Source organism: Pelodiscus sinensis, chromosome 6 (assembly GCF_052426305.1).
Source record: "Pelodiscus sinensis isolate ZL-2025 chromosome 6, ASM5242630v1, whole genome shotgun sequence".
Classification (NCBI taxonomy): Eukaryota; Metazoa; Chordata; order Testudines; family Trionychidae; genus Pelodiscus; species Pelodiscus sinensis.
Window position 1 is genome coordinate 52,669,843 of NC_143057.1, and position 17,523 is coordinate 52,687,365.

Genomic DNA, 17,523 nt, shown 5'->3' on the forward strand with positions numbered 1-17,523 from the left:
CACATTTTAACCTTTCCATGATTGTTATTTGCTCCAGACTAAATATTTTTGGAATGTTTCAGCAAAAACATTTCATTCATTTATGCACACAAAAGGTAGGGAATCATAGAATTATAGGACTGGAAGGGACCTCGAGAGGTCATCGAGTCCAGTCCCCTGCCCCCATGGCAGGACCAAATACTGTCTAGACCATCCCTGATAGACATTTATCTAACCTACTCTTAAATATCTCCAGAGATAGGGATTCCACAACCTCCCTGGGCAATTTATTCCAGTGTTTGACCACCCTGACAGTTAGGAACTTTTTCCTAATGTCCAACCTAAACCTCCCTTGCTGCAGTTTAAGCCCATTGCTTCTTGTTCTATCCTGAAAGGCCAAGATGAACAAGTTTTTTCCCTCCTCCTTATGACACCCTTTTAGATACCTGAAAACAGCTATCATGTCCCCCCTCAGTCTTCTCTTTTCTAAACTAAACAAAGCCAATTCTTTCAGCCTTCCTTCATATGTCAGGTTCTCTAGACCTTTAATCATTCTTGTTGCTCTTCTCTGGACCCTCTCCAATTTCTCCACATCTTTCTTGAAATGTGGTGCCTAGAACTGGACACAATATTCCAACTGAGGCCTAACCAGCGCAGAGTAGAACGGAAGAATGACTTGCTCACAACACACCTGTTAATGCATCCCAGAATCGTGTTTGCTTTTTTTGCAACAGCATCACACTTATATTCAGCCTGTGGTCCACTATAACCTCTAGATCCCTTTCTACCATACTCCTTCCTAGACAGTCGCTTCCCATTCTGTATGTGTGAAACTGATTGTTCCTTCCTAAGTTGAGCATTTTACATTTGCCTTTATTAAACTTCATCCTCAGACCATTTCTCCAATTTGTCCAGATCATTTTGAATTATGACCCTATCCTCCAGAGCAGTCGCAACCCCTCCCAGCTTGGTATCATCTGCAAACTTAATAAGCTTAAGTTTAACATTGGGAAAATAGATTGGTTTCTCAATGTTAAATATGTCTCTCTCTCACACACACACCCTGCCTCTCCTTGTGGCTGGTTCACCCAACAGGTAAAAAGCCTACTGACACTACCAGTTTCTTTAGCTCAAGTGGTCATCTGTGCTCTAATCTCAAGATCCTGACTTCATACCCAGCCAATGGCCCATGAGAGCTTCCGGCTGGGGCTGTAAATATAGTTTCACGTAGTTTTCTGTTTGTTTTTTAAATCGTAAAAATGACAAAACTTATGTTAGAAGAAGATTGGGTGGGATTCTGTGCTCTAACAAGACACAGGGTAGGACTAGCAACCTGAGACAAGGGGGGGATATGATAGCTTCAAGCCAACTATGTGTGTCGTTGAATCCTAGGCAACTCCAGTGGCTAGCAAGACCCCTAGAAGGCCTCTCTAAATTACAATAATCTCCTTGGGTTTACCTAGTGGCTGCAGCATTGTCTGGTATCTCTGCACTCTCTCCTTCCACCCCCCCCCCCCCACACACACACCAGGACTTATGAAAGGAGTGTCCTTGGTGGGAGGGGGACGAAGGGGGAAGCCACACAGTTGTCTTCCACAGCGCTTGCCTCAGGGGAAGTACTCACCCAATTGAATACGTGTCTTTTGGGGCCCCTTAATGCTACTCTGGTCCTTTTGGGCAGAATAAAGAGACCAGAGGAAGGATCTCTCCCATTATGGTTGCAATGTCAAACACTCAAAAGTTAGGAAATGTAAATGGCAGTGTGAGTATGCATTATGACACGATTTTAATTACACAGTCACGCGGTATTTGTTCTATAGGACTTCTGCATCATTCAATGCATAGGATGGACAATAAATGAATCAGTAAGCTGAAAAAAGAGAATGCCTGTCCTCTTGTGTTTAATGCATTGGACTGGGACTCTGGAGAACTGGATTCCCTCCTTTTCTCTGTCCTATGTGACAACAGGCAAGGCTACATTCACCACTTTGGAGATAGATTTTCTGGCGTTTGATTTACAGGTTTCGATTTAGACCCATAAATCAAACACTGAGGGCAGCTCCAGCCAGCACCTGTACTCCTCACAGTTGCAAGGAGTAAGGAAAGCAGATGGGACCATTTGCTTCCGTCAGCCTCCTGCTGTGTGAATGCTGCCAAGATCGGCTTAAGGTAAGCCAACTCCAGCTACACGTTTTATGTAGCTGGAGTTGTGTACCTTAAGCCAATCTTCCAGTTCCAATATAGACCTGGCTTCCATATACAAATATGCCAAACTAAAGTTTCATAAGCACTTCCTAATTTTTGAGTACTTGACTTTCCTACCTACTTTGAATATAAAGCTAATAAACATAATTACCATGCTTCATAGTGAAGCAATTTGGAATTAACTAATTAGAAGTGATTAACTGTATAGAAGGCTGTATCTACACAGCAGCGTTATTTCGGAATAATTGACATTATTTCAAAATAACATAATCCACATCTACACAACAAGCAGTTATTTCAACATAATGTCAAAATAATGTCCTTGAGCTGGAGGACTTCTTTCTCCAACTCCTGTAATCCTTATTTTACAAGGAGTAAGGGAAGTCAGAGGAAGAATGCTCTAACTTGGACTTTCTGTTGCGGAGACAGTACCAAAAGCCGAAATAAGCTATTTCAAGTTAAGCTACATAATTGATATAGCTCTAGTTGCGTAGCTTATTTTGGATTGTGATTAACACTGTGATTCAATATTGTCAAAATATGGGTGGACTAATCTCTGTCTTTAGAAGTAGGCCTCATAACCTTACTCTAAATAAGCCTCAAAACTTACTATTCCTAAAGCATGGTGAACTTTTAGTAAATACAGGCAGTCCCCGGGTTACGTACAAGATAGGGACTGTAGGTTTGTTCTTAAGTTGAATCTGTATGTAAGTCGGAACTGGCGTCCAGATTCAGCCGCTGCTGAAACTGACCGCCAGTTCTGACTTACATACAGATTCAACTTAAGAACCCCAAGTCAGCTGCTGCTGAAACTGATCAGCAGCTGATTCCAGGAAGCCCGGGGCAGAGCAACTGTGCCTCGGGCTTCCTGTAGTCAGCGCTGGTCAGTTTCAGCAATGGCTGACTTGGGGACGTCTGGGGCAGAGCAGCTGGGGTGCTGCTGGGTTGGTCCAGTAGCACCACTCCTCGGTGCTACTGGACCAACCCAGCAGCACCCTAGCTGCTCTGCCCCAGGAGTCCTGATTCAGCCGCTGCTGAAACTGAGCAGCGGCTGAATCAGGGCCTGGGGCAGAGCAGTGGGGTGCTGCCGGGTTGGTCCAGTAGTACCCAGAGCGGCGCTGCGGGACCAACCGGCAGCGCCCCACCTGCTCTGCCCCAGGGTCCACAACAAAAGCCTGGTCTGCTGGGGGGGGCACACTAGCTGCGCCCCCCCAGCAGACCAGGGACACAGGGAGCAAAGCGGCAGCAGGGGGTGGGAGGGTGCCTCACCTCTGAGGCTTTGCCTGGCGCCGGACCGCTTTGCTCCCGGTGCCCCTGGTTTGCTGGAGACGGTCCCCAGCAGACCAGGGGCACCGGGAGCAGCTTTTCTCGCCCCGGAGCTCGAGGTTGCTGACCGCTGCCTGTGAGCTCCGGGGCGAGAAAGCCCCGTTCGTAAGTGCGGATCCGACATAAGTCGGATCCGCGTAAGTCGGGGACTGCCTGTAGATAGTAAGGAGTCCTGTGGCTCCTTAAAGACTGAGGGTATGTCTATACTACCCTCCTAATTCGAACTAGGAGGGTAATGTAGGCAAATGAAGCCCGGGATTTGAATTTCCCGGGCTTCATTTGCATAAGCCGGGCGCCGCCATTTTTAAATCCCGGCTAGTTCGAACCCCGTGCCGCGCGGCTACACGCGGCACGGAGTAGCTAGTTCGGATTAGGCTTCTAATCCGAACTAGCTGTACTCCTTGTGGAACGAGGAGTACAGCTAGTTCGGATTAGGAAGCCTAATCTGAACTAGTTACTCCGTGCCGCGTGTAGCCGCGCGGCATGGGGTTCGAACTAGCCGGGATTTAAAAATGGCGGTGCCCGGCTTATGCAAATGAAGCCCAGGAAATTAAAATCCCGGGCTTAATTTGCAAATGCGGTATGTCTACATTACCCCGCTAGTTCGAACTAGCGGAGTAGTGTAGACATACCCTAACAGATTTATTTGGGCATCAGCTTTTGTAGGTAAAAACTACTCTGTCAGATGCATGATTACACAGGACTTCTTGTTGTTTTTGCAAATACAGACTAACATGGCTACCTTTCTGAGAGTTAATAAATAATATTTCTCCTTGGGCTTTAGCTACAGAAACTGTTTCCAGTCCATTACCAGATATCTTAATTCAAATTTTCACAAATTCAACATATTGAAGAAGGGGATGATACTGTCCCTTAGTAGGAAAGATTGCCAAATGCAAAGCGATTACAAAAAATTTTATTTTCTCCAGTGGAGAAATGCTGAGAAGGAGAAGAATTAGTCATTTCTTCCAAGAAGGAACTTAGACTAAGATCTTAGGTTGAGTTTCTTCCTGAATGGTTTAGCTAGATCCCGAGGAGAGACATGTATTTCCCAGAGCATGGTATGCAGAATTTGGAGGGACAGAAAGCTTCCTTTGAATCCCCTGTCACACAACCTCCTCTATGCACCTCTCACACCCTGAAGCACTGCACTTCCTACCTCTCTCCTCCCTCCTAGCACTTTTGGAGTGCTGCAGATCTGCTACTTTATGCTCCATCCCTACTCCTTTCCCTCTTTCCCAGAGCTTGAACAGCCACGAACTGCTGATTCATAGCATTCCAACTCTGTGAAGAAGGGGGAGGAGCAGGGATGGAGCATGCATCAGTCAATTTGTGGTGCTCCGAAACTGCTGGGAGGGAGTAGGGAGTGAGGGGCTCCAATCCCCCAGTGTACAAAAGGTGCGGTGGAGGGGTGCAGACAGAGGGTCCACAGGCCACAGTGGAACCACAGTGGGCCACCAGCTGCTGTGGCCCACTGAGATGAAGGAAGGCCACTCGGATGGTCCACTCAATATTCATGGTTGCCATTGCTGCGCTAAGGACTCAAATGCAGTTAGTGTATTTTTCATGCTGCCAAGTCACTAAGAAATGCAGGGCAAGGGATCTGGGTCAGTGTTTCATTTTTAAGAAATTGTCAGTCCAGCAAAAGAAAAAGATACAAAATTTAATTTCACTAAAAATAAACATTCAAGGGAAAAACCCAACAAGTTCTTATAATCTGTGCAAAAGACTGATTAATAATAGATTAGGATAAATGCAAAGAGATTGGTGGAGGCTGTAGTTTCTATTTAAATCAACAACTAACTTATAAAAATCCATCTGCATAGAATTGTCCTGCTACAGGTTGGACCTCCCTCGTCCAGCACCCTTAGGACCTGACCAATCCCCATCAAGGTGATTTGCTGGACCAAGGGAGATCCCTCCCAACATGGTCTGTGCTGAACTCCTGCCCCTTCTAGGGCTCCAGCCTGGCACCGCTGCTGCCTGCATGGCCATAGCTTTCCAGGCTGGAGCTCCCTAGCTGCCGCTACTGCACCCTGAGTTCTATGGCTAAGGCCAGAACGCCACAGCTGCTACCGGACCCAACCTCCCCAGCTGGAGCTGGAGCTCTACAGCCACTGCCAGACCCCAAGCTCTGCGATGGGGGCCAGAGCTCCAAGGCCACTACTGACCCTGCTACCTCCCAGCCACAGTGGGCAGACGTCTCTGCTGTGCTGCCAGGCCCTCCATGTCTCCCGTCCCTCCCATGGGGCTCCCAGGTGAGTTGCTGACCTCACCTCCCCCCCACTCCGGCCATGCTTTTGCCCTATAATCTGACCGCCTTATAACTGGGCTCTGTGGTCCAGGAGCATCCCTGGTCCTTCTGGACCATGGATGTTTCCGGACCAGAGAGTCCTGGTTAAGGGAGGTACAACTTGTACTACAGGTTTTATCACCTCTATACCTGTTAGCTTCTTTTTAACATGGATTTGCACTGGCTGTGTTATATGTTTCACTATTATTTTCAAGTTTGTGAGGGTATGTCTACACTACAAAGTTAATTCGAACTAACGGACGTTAGTTTGAATTAACTTTGATAGGCGCTACACTAGCGCTCTGCTAGTTCGAACTAGCAGAGCGCTTAGTTCGAACTAGGTAAACCTCATTGTACGAGGACTAAGTCTAGTTCGAACTTACTAGTTCGAATTAAGGGGTGTGTAGCCCCTTAATTTGAACTAGTGGGAGGCTAGCCCTCCTCAGCTTTCCCTGGTGGCCACTCTGGCCAACACCAGGGAAACTCTATTGCCCCCCGCCCGGCCCCGGACCCCTTAAAGGGGCACAGGCTGGCTCCAGTGCCCGTGCCAGGTGCAAGCCTGCCAGCACCCAGCTAGCAAACCCTGCACCTGGCACGGCTCGAGCCAGCCACCCGATGCCTCCCAGCCCTCCCCCTCTTCCCGGGACCAGGCTGGCAGCTCCCGGGAGCTTGCCCGGGACAGCAAGAGGCGGGCACCCGCCTGGGCTAGTGCGGACATCGTGGACCTCGTCCATGACCTCCGCACTAGGCACAGGAAAGTGGCCGTCTAGGGCAGGAGAGCTGCCAGCCTGGCCACCCAGGAGCAGGTGTGCATGAAAATCAAGGTGGTCCACTGAGACCCCCGACCCTGAGCCCTGAGCTTACAATGGCCATCCTGGGTCAGACCAAAGGTCCATCTAGCCCAGTAGCCTGTCTGCCGACAGCGGCCAACCCTAGGGACCCTGGAGGGGATGGACCGAAGACAGTGACCGAGCCATTTGTCTCGTGCCATCCCTCTCCAGCCTTCCACAAACTTTGGGCAGGGATACCACTCCTACCCCCTGGCTAATACCACTCCATGGACCCAACCTCCATGACTTGATCTCACTTCTCTTTAAACTCTGTTCTAGTTCTAGCCTTCACAGCCTCATACAGCAAGGAGTTCCACAGGTTGACTATTTGCTTTCTGTTACTAGTTTGAGGCCTGCTACCCATTCCTTTCCTTTGGTGTCCTCTAGTCCTTCTATTATGGGAACTAATGAAGAACTTTTCTTGATGCACCCTCCCCACCCCACTCATGCTTTTATAGACCTCTATCCTATCCCCCCTCAGTCTCCTCTTTTCTAAACTGAAAAGTCCCAGTCTCTTTAGCCTCTCTTCATATGGGACCTGTTCCAAACCTCTGATCATTTTAGTTGCCATACCCTCTCTCTTCCCCTCTCCCACCTCCTTTTCCCAGTCTCCCCCAGTTTTGTTCAATAAAGAGAGATTCTATTTTTGACCACACGTTTTCTTTATTTTGTACATCAGGAAGGGGGGCTAGGGAAGGGTAAGTGGAAGGAGGTGAAGGATGAATGGGGTACGAGCCCCCTATGGGGAGGACTGGGCTGGCTCTGCGGGCTTCTGGGGGTGGAAGCTCTCCTGCAGCCCCCCAATTGCCCCCTCTCCCCAGATGGCAGCCTGCGGCAAGTGCAGCCGGGCTGATGGCCAAGTGCTGTGATGTGCCCAGTGTGGGCACTCAGGGCACTCCAAGACAGGACTGCTTTGCAAGCGGGGCACCCCATAGAATTGTCTGTCCGGGGTGGGGGTCAGGTCCCTTTAAGCACAGCCCTTGGCTATCCTGAGACAGCAGCTCCACGCTCTAAGTCCTAATCTGATGCTCTGCCGGCACTGCTTCCGGCCATCCTTAACCCCGGTTCAGGGTCCACTTAATGTGGACATGCTAGTTCGAATGAGCAAAATGCTAATTCAAACTAGTTTTTTAGTCTGGATGCGTTAGTTCGAATTAAGTAATTCGAACTAAGTTAGTTCGAATTAGCGCTGTAGTGTAGACATACACTGAGGGAAGAGAGCCATCTTAGATTGTTGATTGAAATTATCCAATATGCAAATATGAAACTAGAAACAGATTTAGTTGCACTTTCACAGCATTCATTGTGATCCTCTCTTCATTTTGCCATTGCTGTTGTGTTTCATTCCATATGAAACAATTTGCTCTTTAAAAACAAAATGGGGCAGATATCTAAAATCTCTCTTGATTCTGTAGCCATTAGGGTTTGTGAAGTGCCATGGAACATGATTTAACAACTTACTCCCACAGGAGAACAAGAGGCTGAACTTATAGGTTGGTTTCAAAATGAGAATTAGAGCCATTTAGCACCTCTTGTAAGATTAGGCCCTGAATAATGAATAAGGCTTGCAAAAAGATTATTTCTCGTATGATAGCTGACATAAAAATAAAGCAAAACGTCTATTTCCAATAGTTTTTGTTCTTTAGTACATAAGCTGGTTGTAAGGAGATAATTGAAGGTTAAGAAGAAAAATCTGAATTAAGACCAGCTGTTACAGATGTTTTCCACATAACACTAGTGCTGTACCAACACACGATAAAATATATATACAGAGACCACTAACAGTTCCCTGTAATTCAGTCACATTAACTTTTCTAGATTTCCAATACATACAACACTGAACCCACATTAAAACAGGGGGAAATTACTCATCACCAGAAATTCAGTTTGTTAAACTCCCTCATCTCCTCCCTTCCTGTAGACAATTCCAGACAATCACAATTATGCCAGGAAGCAAAGAGGGAAAGAATAGTGGAAGCCAGAATATATAAGGGGAGACCCCAAGCCTGAGGCTATTAGTTTTAAAGATGGCAACTTCCAATTTGGATAGTATTTTCCACAATGCAAGGGAGGGAGAGAAGAAGGGCCTATTTGCTGGTGCACAATTTTCTCTTGTTGTTGGTCTCACTCCTCTCCCATTCTGCAGGAGATTCTAGACAATCCACAGATGTTGCTAACCAACCCACAGAAGTTACTCATACTATGCTTTTCCTTGTATTACGCTTCTCAACTGAAGGAAAGAGCCATTGTTCTGGAAGGTTCCTACCTGTGAAAAACTAACATGGGAAGGTTAGAGTTAAAACTATCAGATACTGGCTGCCTAGAATAAAATCTGTGGGGGCCAGAGGGAAAAAATAAGGGGATCTGAGCAGCAGATCCACCCTCCCTTTGAAGACTGGGAGAATGCAAAACAGAGTATCTCCAGTATATTCCCTCTATTTTCTTGTCACTGTTGGCACTGTGCGCATGTAGGATCACTTAGTCTTAGAGGATGCTCTCCAAGATTATAATTGGTACTGGGAATCTACACCACATATGTAAGGTCATCAGGTGGGTTCTTTGTGCTGGCATATTTCTTTCCTATTTTTGCCTCTCTTTTTGGAGTTGGCCTTTGACTTTTTCTAATACCATCAAGGTGGTACTAGAGGGAAATTAGTTGGATGCAAAGAGGTGAGAAGTAGACTCCATGCTTCAAGAGACCAGGCAAAGAATATTAATATGTTGGAGTAGCATGAAGTCTACCTAGATATATCCTTCCTTCCTTCCTTCCTTCCTTCCTTTTGCCTCCCAGCTTCCTGGTTTACTGTACCTAATGCTGATTGCTTGGAATCTTCTATAAGATGACAGACAATAAATCCTACTTTTCAGATACAGGCAGCACAAAATATAGCATTTGGTATGATTTCAATCCAGCATGTAACAAAATGCTACAAATATTGTATGATAAGAATAGCCCCAAGTGCCATCCAGTGTCAGGCCATAGTATCAGGTATCCTCAAAACTGCAGGCTGGGTTTGAAAGTCAATGCATCCACTCCATGGCCATTTTCATAGCTAATGGCTGGAACAGCAACAGTAGCATCTTTACAACTCACATATAGAGGTTTCTAGTCACTACAGCCACAAAGCCTCAGACTTCTTGCCTTCCCCAAACTATGTCCTATACATTACACAGTTTGGAATAAGAAGAATAGCTTTAAATCTGGATAGTCTCTGCTTCAAACACAATGGCTACGTCTAGACTGGCATGATTTTCCGGAAATGCTTTTAACGGAAAAGTTTTCCGTTAAAAGCATTTTCAGAATAGAGCATCTAGATTGGCATGGACGCTTTTCCGCTAAAGCACTTTTTGCAGAAAAGCATCCGTGCCAATCTAGACGCGCTTTTCTGCAAAAAAGTCCCGTTCGCCATTTTCGCGATCGGGGCTTTATTGCGGAAAACAAATCTGAGCTGTCTACACTGGCCCTTTTGCGCAAAAGGACTTTTGCCCGAACGGGAGCAGCATCGTCAGTCCTTTTGCGGAAATTCAAGCGGCCAATGTAGACAGCTGGCAAGTTTTTCCGGAAAAGCGGCTGATTTTCTGGAAAAACTGGCCAGTCTAGACACAGCCCATGTCTCTTGGAATTGCCCCAAGAACAATTTCAATATGCATGACTGTGCCTTAAAGACAGCACTGACCCTAAAGTAAGGAGTTTGTGAATACCAAATGCCTTCTAATTCTAATCCAGAAAGAGCAGTTCGGGCCGATATATTTTTATGCCATTATGACAACTATGACTAAGTGAGTGTGAGGGAGTCTTAATTAGTGCAACTACTCCACTGAGGAATCAGAAGAAGAGGCCTGAAGTTATAAATTGATATAGGGAGCAATCTAATACCTGTTCACACCATGCTGTTAGCTGCTAGTAGGAACATAGCCACTGCACACACACCCCTTGGGGAGGCATAGCAAGCACTTCTCTCCACAGCTGGTCAACTGGTGTGGAATAGCCAATGGAATCATGTCCTTCTGCCCCACCCCATCTACTGTGAGATAAATAGTACCCTAGCTGGGAAGAGTCCCAGAATGTTGACAAATACAGGGACTACAACTGTGCCTGGACCCTGTACAGGAGATCCAAAGATGGAAGGCTCTTTGTATATCTAATTTGGACAAGGGATATACACTCTGTGGCCACTAATTGTTTCTGTATTGTAAGACTTTTACTATTACAGAAGATTTGAATCTCAGCTTAGAAAGATAGAAGCCACATCTGTCTTTAGAAACACAAATGAGCAGCATGCAGGTTCTCATGTATATCACCTGGTCTCTCATGAAACTGGTTTGTGCTTTCATTCTGATTTGCCTGTATCTGTTTAAATGCACAATCTTCAGTGTTTCCTCACAGAGGCAAACATTTAATTTTGGCAACAATAATAGCTCTTCACTGGATGTTTTTCTTCATTGGGTTTGTTTGTGCTTTCTTATGGTTAGTTGGGTTATTCCCACATCCTGTGCATGTCTGTATTGGAACTGCATGTGGAATGCGGTGATGGTACCTATCATTCTTGGCAGAGATCCTATGGCCCAACCCCACTGATTAAGTTACTGTGGACTTCAGCAACTGGGTAGTATACTGTTTAAAAGGTATGCAGGAAGGCGCTTCTTTCAGCACTTTCTATCCTCTACTTTTGCCATGAAATATATTTGAGGAACATTTCAATAGCAGTTAGACCAGCAATGGGCAACCTCGGTAGAGAGTGGACTGCATGAGTAGCCCTCTTTCATTTCAATGGGCCACAAGATTGTCATAACCAAGATGGTCTCCTTGCATACCTAAAATTCGCAGGGTGTGTCGACTGAACTATAGCAGAGTTTTGACTGGATGCAGAGGGAGCACATGGCTCTCACAGTCAATGTTGTGTGCAATCAGCACATACCTCACTTAACATGCCCTTGCTTTATGTGTGTGTGTCACTTTAGTAATACTAGTAGGAAAAAAACCTTACATGGACAAAAGCCAGTGGAATCTAGCACATCTGCTCATGGGCAAAAGTAAAGAAAATGACTCGTGGATCACAATCAGAATCCCCATGTGCTGCATGTGGCCTGTGGGCTAGTAGGCCAGCTCAGAGAGCAAATGAATCTCTGCTTCTTCATCTTCTCAGGACTACTCGACTTTGGAAACTCCGGGGGCCACAATGATACTACTCACAGCACATGCCAAGGGCCACAAACTTAAGTGTGGTTGCATATATATGCAAATAGTTTCTTTCACACTGACAGGCATGAATACAAAGATTAAAGCAAGACTACACAACATGAAGGCCCCATTTAAGTCAGTTCTGCTGATATTAATAAAATGCAATATTTATCCCATTTCCACCCATAGGACAGCACTTTTAGTGAGCAATGACAGTCCAGGAATTTAACTACTGAATCACATATCAACAGAAGTTCATTATAATGACTACTTTTTTTGTTTCAGCTCCTGGCCACGTGCTGTGCCCCACGTAAACCCAAACTGCACCCTGGGCTGCAAACAAATGGGCCGTGGGCCACGTTTTGAATAGCTGTGATCTATCTCATCCTTTAGCCACAATTGCAAAAGGAAGATCCTCTCATTGATCCATTTCACCCCATTCTTGGTTCTCAAACTATCTCATCCTGTAGATCAGTAGTCTCCAACCTTTTTACACCCAAGATCACTTTTTAAATGACAGACCAAGCCAAGATCTACCGCCCCGCCCCTTCCTTGAAGCCCCGCCCCTTCCTTGAAGACCCACCCCTTCCTTGAAGACCCGCCCTCTCTATTCTCCTCCTCTCCATCACTTGCTATCCCCAATCCTTATACTGCTGCTTATTTTTTTTTTTTAATTCTTCTGTAGGAAGAGGTTTTTCCAACATTTGGCCTGTCTACACTGGACCAAATGTCAGAAAAAAACCCTTCTTTTGGAAGCCACCTTATTCCTTGTGGAAAGAGGAATATAGGGGTGACCAAAAGAGCCTGTTTGCTCTTCCACTAAAAAAGCGGAAGAACAAATGCAACCCTGGATGCAGAAGAGTTTTTCTGGGATATCTCCAGAATCCTGAAAAACTCCTGGGCTGTGTCTACACTGGCATGAATTTCCGGAACTGCTTAAAACGGAATACTATTCCGTTTTCAGTTTTTCCGGAAAAGGAGCATCTACATTGGCAGGCTGCTTTTCCGGAAAAGCCCTTTTTCCAGAAAAGCGTCTGGCCAATGTAGACTCGCTTTTCCAGAAAAGAGCCCCGATTGCCATTTTCGTGATCAGGGCTTTTTTCCAGAAAAGACTACTGGGCTGTCTACACTGGCCCTTTTCCGGAACAGTGTTCCGGAATAGGGACTTATGCTCGAGCGGGAGCAGAATAGTTTTTCTCGAATAGCGGCTGACTTTGTACAGTAGAGTGTCGTTGCTTTTCCGGAAATTCAAGGGCCAGTGTAGACAGCTCGCAGCTTATTCCGGAAAAGTGGCTGATTTTCCGGAATAAGTGGCCCAGTGTAGACACAGCCCTGCAGTCTAGCTGGACTGTTGCTGTGTTGAGATACGATGTGTAGGCTCTAGGGTGGGAATGAGGGTATGTCTACACTACAGTGCTAATTCGAACTAACTTAGTTCGAATTAGTTAATTCGTACTAAGCTGATTCGAACTAACGCATCCAGACTAAAAAACTAGTTCGAATTAGCATTTTGCTATTTCGAACTAGCATGTCCACACAGAGTGGACCCTGAACCGGGGTTAAGGATGGCCAGAAGCAGTGCCGGCAGGGCATCAGATGAGGACTTAGAGCGTGGAGCTGCTGTCTCAGGCTAGCCGAGGCCTGTGCTTAAAGGGACCCGACCCCCACCCTGGACAGACAGTTCTATGGGGTGCCCCGCTTGCAAAGCAGTCCTGGCTTGGATTGCCCAGAGTACCCACACTGGGCACAGCACAGCACTCGGCCATCAGACCGGCTGCACTTGCCGCAGGCTGCCATCTGGGCAGAGGGGGCAATTGGGGGGCTGCAGGAGAGCTTCCACCCCCAGAAGCCCACAGAGCCAGCCCAGTCCTCCCCATCGGGGGCTCGTACCCCATTCCTCCCTCACCTCCTTCCACTTACCCTTCCCTAGCCCCCCTTCCTGATGTACAAAATAAAGGACAGTTGTGTTCAAAAATAGAATCTCTCTTTATTGAACAAAACTGGGGGAGACTGGGAAAAGGAGGTGGGAGAGGGGAAGAGACAGGGTGGGAGAGGGGAGGGCAACTACAATGATGAGGGGTTTGGAACAGGTCCCATATGAAGAGAGGCTAAACAGACTGGGATTTTTCAGCTTAGAAAAGAGGAGATGGAGGGGGGATATGATAGAGGTCTTTAAAAGCATGAGTGGGGTGGAGAGGGTGCATCAAGAAAAGTTCTTCATTAGTTCCCATAATAGAAGGACTAGAGGACACCAAAGGAAAGGAATGGGTAGCAGGCTTCAAACTAGTAACAGAAAGTTGTTCTTCACAAAGCAAAGAGTCAACCTGTGGAACTCCTTGCTGCAGGAGGCTGTGAAGGCTAGAACTAGAACAGAGTTTAAAGAGAAGTGAGATCAAGTTATGGAGATTAGGTCCATGGAGTGCTATTAGCCAGGGGGTAGGAGTGGTGTCCCTGCCCAAAGTTTGTGGAAGGCTGGAGAGGGATGGCATGAGACAAATGGCTTGATCACTGTCTTCGGTCCATCCCCTCCAGGGTCCCTAGGGTTGGCCATTGTCGGCAGACAGGCTACTGGGCAAGATGGACCTTTGGTCTGACCCAGGATGGCCATTGTAAGCTCAGGGCTCAGGGTCGGGGGTCTCACTGGACCACCTTGATTTTCATGCACACCTGCTCCTGGGTGGCCAGGCTGACAGCTCTCCTGCCCTAGACGGCCACTTTCCTGTGCCTAGTGCGGAGGTCGTGGACAAGGTCCACGATGTCCGCACTAGACCAGGCGGATGCCCGCCTCTTGCGGTCCCGGGCAAGCTCACGGGAGCCGCCAGCCTGGTCCCGGGAAGAGGGGGAGGGCTGGGGGGCATTGGGTGGCTGGCTCGAGCCGTGCCAGGTGCAGGGTCTGCTGGCTGGGTGCTGGCAGGCTTGCACCTGGCACAGGCATCGTAGCCAGCCCGTGCCCCTTTAAGGGGTCCGGGGCCGGGAGGGGGGCAATAGAGTTTCCCTGGTGTTGGCCAGAGAGGCCACCAGGGAAAGCTGGGGAGGGCTAGCCTCCCACTAGTTCAAATTAAGGGGCTACACACGCCTTAATTCGAATTAGTAAGTTCTAACTAGGCTTAGTCCTCGTAGAATGAGATTTACCTAGTTCAAACTAAGTGCTCCGCTAGTTCGAATTAAGTTCGAACTAGCGGAGCGCTTGTGTAGCGCCTATCAAAGTTAATTCAAACTAACATTAGTTAGTTCGAATTAACTTTGTAGTGTAGACATACCCTGAGGGATCTGGATGTGGGAAAGGGTGAGAGGTGCAAGCTCTGGGAGGAAATCTGGAAGCAGGAGGAGGTGGAGAAGGGGACACTGGCTTGGGGAGGGGGCTCCAGGCTGGGCAGTGTTGGGATACTAAGCAAGCCACAGGCTTGCGGATGTGAGGATGCAGAAGTTTGGGTTGGAGTATGTGAGGGGCTGAGGGCATGAGGTTCCAGTGTTTGATAGGCTCAGATCTAGGGTCTGGGGAAGGGGGAGTGCAGGAGTGGTTGTGGCCAGATGGGGGCTTGGCCCCAATTGGGGGTTTGTTGGCCAGGCTTCATTTTTAAATAGAATACTATGTTAAACACAAAAAGTTTCTGCATTGTCTTTATTTATGAGAATGGCAGGGAACCTGCCTTGAGTCAGGTGTCACTGACCCATAGAAAAGTCATTTGGGGGCAGGGGACACAGTACTGGGGAGGGGTGCTAGTGGGTTCTGGAGCAGGGAACAGGGTGCCAGTGGGAGCAGGGGAGAGGGGGCAGGGTGTCAGGACAGGTTTCTGCAGCAGGGGACAAGGTGCTGGGGGGGACAGGTTTCTGCAGAGGGGAGCAGGGGGACAGGTTTCTGTAGTCGGAGACAGGGTGCCAGAAGGAACTGGTTTCTGCAGGGGGGGCAGGGTGCCGGGGGACAAGTTTCTGCGGGGGGGCAGGTTTCTGCAGCAGGGTGGGGGGGCAAGGGAGAGGGAACAGGGGGCCAGGAGGGCGGTGGACAAGTTTGGGGCAGAGGAGAGGGAACAAGGTCGGGGGTAGGGAGTTCCCTACATTAGCCACGGAGGGAAGCCTCCGACCTGCGCTCGCTCCTGACTGACCGCAGGGCAGCCGGGCTGGAGCGAAGAAAAGCGGCTGCCCAGCCAGCTGGCCATGGTGCTCAGCCAGGGTGCCACCAAGCTCCACGTGGGCAGGCGCAGAGGGGAAGCCACCCAATCAGCTGGAGCGCGGTTCAGCCTCCTCTGGGCTGAATGTCACAGCCAGCTGGCCGGGCAGCTGCTTCTCTTCCCTCCAGCCCGGTTGCCCTGTGCTCAGCCCAGGGAGGCTGCGCCTAGCTCCAGCTGTGAAAGCCACAGTCAGCTGGCTGGGGTGTTTCAGCCCTCCCGACCTCTCAGCTCCCACCATTCCTTGCAGCTACTCACCTGTGTGGTTGCTCAGTGAGTAGCTGCTCCTCAAATGAGGAAATCTAATGTAAATGTACTGCACAGGCGCACAGTTCAGAGAAGGCTCAAGAGCTACTCTTAGAGCCCCTGAGATCTACCGGTAGCTCACGATCTACTGGTTGGTGACTACGGCTGTAGATCCTGAAGAGAGGGGTCTCTACATTGCTGGGGGTACATTGGCTACAATGTGAGAGGCCCTAATCTAAACCTTTGCTCACAGGGATTAAACATCTTTCAAGATTTGTACTTTCATCTTTACTTTTGATCATCATTTAGGGGACATAACTGACAAATCTATAATACTCTGAATGGTATCACTGATGATATGCTTCAATCTGCTTCCTAATTTTTCCTTTTGTTGTAAAATCCTTGGTATAATTTGGTAATTTTTCCTTACCGTTCTCCTGTATAACCTGGACTGCAGTGACACTGCCCAGTTGCTGAGTCACATGTCCCTCCATTGTGGCACTGACATTCCTGGGAGCAGTTCTTCCCATAGCGACCCTCTGGACAAGGCTGACCACAGACTGTGCCCTGTTTACAAACAGAATCTAAATGTTAGGCTTGATTGCAGCTGGAGAAGAGAAGGAGATAGGAAATAAGTAAGGAGACTAATGGGATCTTATATCAGACTGCTCATGCTCTTCTAGAAAATACCAGATTCTTTTTTAGCCTTAAACACAGACTATGTTTTGCCACAGATTTGAGGTGACAATATGCTGGGATTTCTATAATGGAAGCTAAAGCTAGTCAAAAACTATTTCTCCAAGCAACAGTAAACATTTAGATATTTAAGACCAGCTGACATCAAAGTCTTCGTTATTTACCCACATAATTAAATACTAGTGCAGGCAAAAATGCTTAGTAGTTAAAAATGCATAAAATGTAACAGTTGCGATAGTGTCCATTTACCTTGTTTTGTGTTTAAAATAAAGACATTATACTGGCAACTTTGTTATAAATTAATACATCTTAAAAGCTTAGGCATGATTCTCTTCTCATTGACACTTGTTTTTGAGCCTCTATATTTACATCCCTGGAGCTATTTACAGTTGTACACGTGAGAGGAGAATCCATTCTTAAGTCTTTTAGGAAGGCAATTCAAGAACACATTTAAAGCCATATAAGCAAAACTAATATAAGATCCTGCGAAATTTGTGCCTGATCATTTTACACCAGTCTTTCTAAGAAAAGCTAAAAAGTCAGTGTTGACAGGATTACCCAGCAAGAAAGTGAGAAATTAAAAAATCAATAAACAGGCAT

The 17,523-nt window shown here is 47.4% G+C and overlaps 1 protein-coding gene across 1 annotated transcript in view; it reads right to left on the minus strand.

Annotated features, from left to right (window-relative positions):
- The window catches only part of MEGF10 (multiple EGF like domains 10), a 173,534-nt gene that overhangs the window by 67,617 nt on the left and 88,394 nt on the right, over positions 1-17,523 (minus strand). Inside the window, exon 8 of the mRNA XM_006130122.5 lies at positions 16,658-16,794. Within this exon, the coding sequence (XP_006130184.2) occupies positions 16,658-16,794 (137 nt within the window). The remainder of the gene's footprint in view (positions 1-16,657; positions 16,795-17,523) is intronic.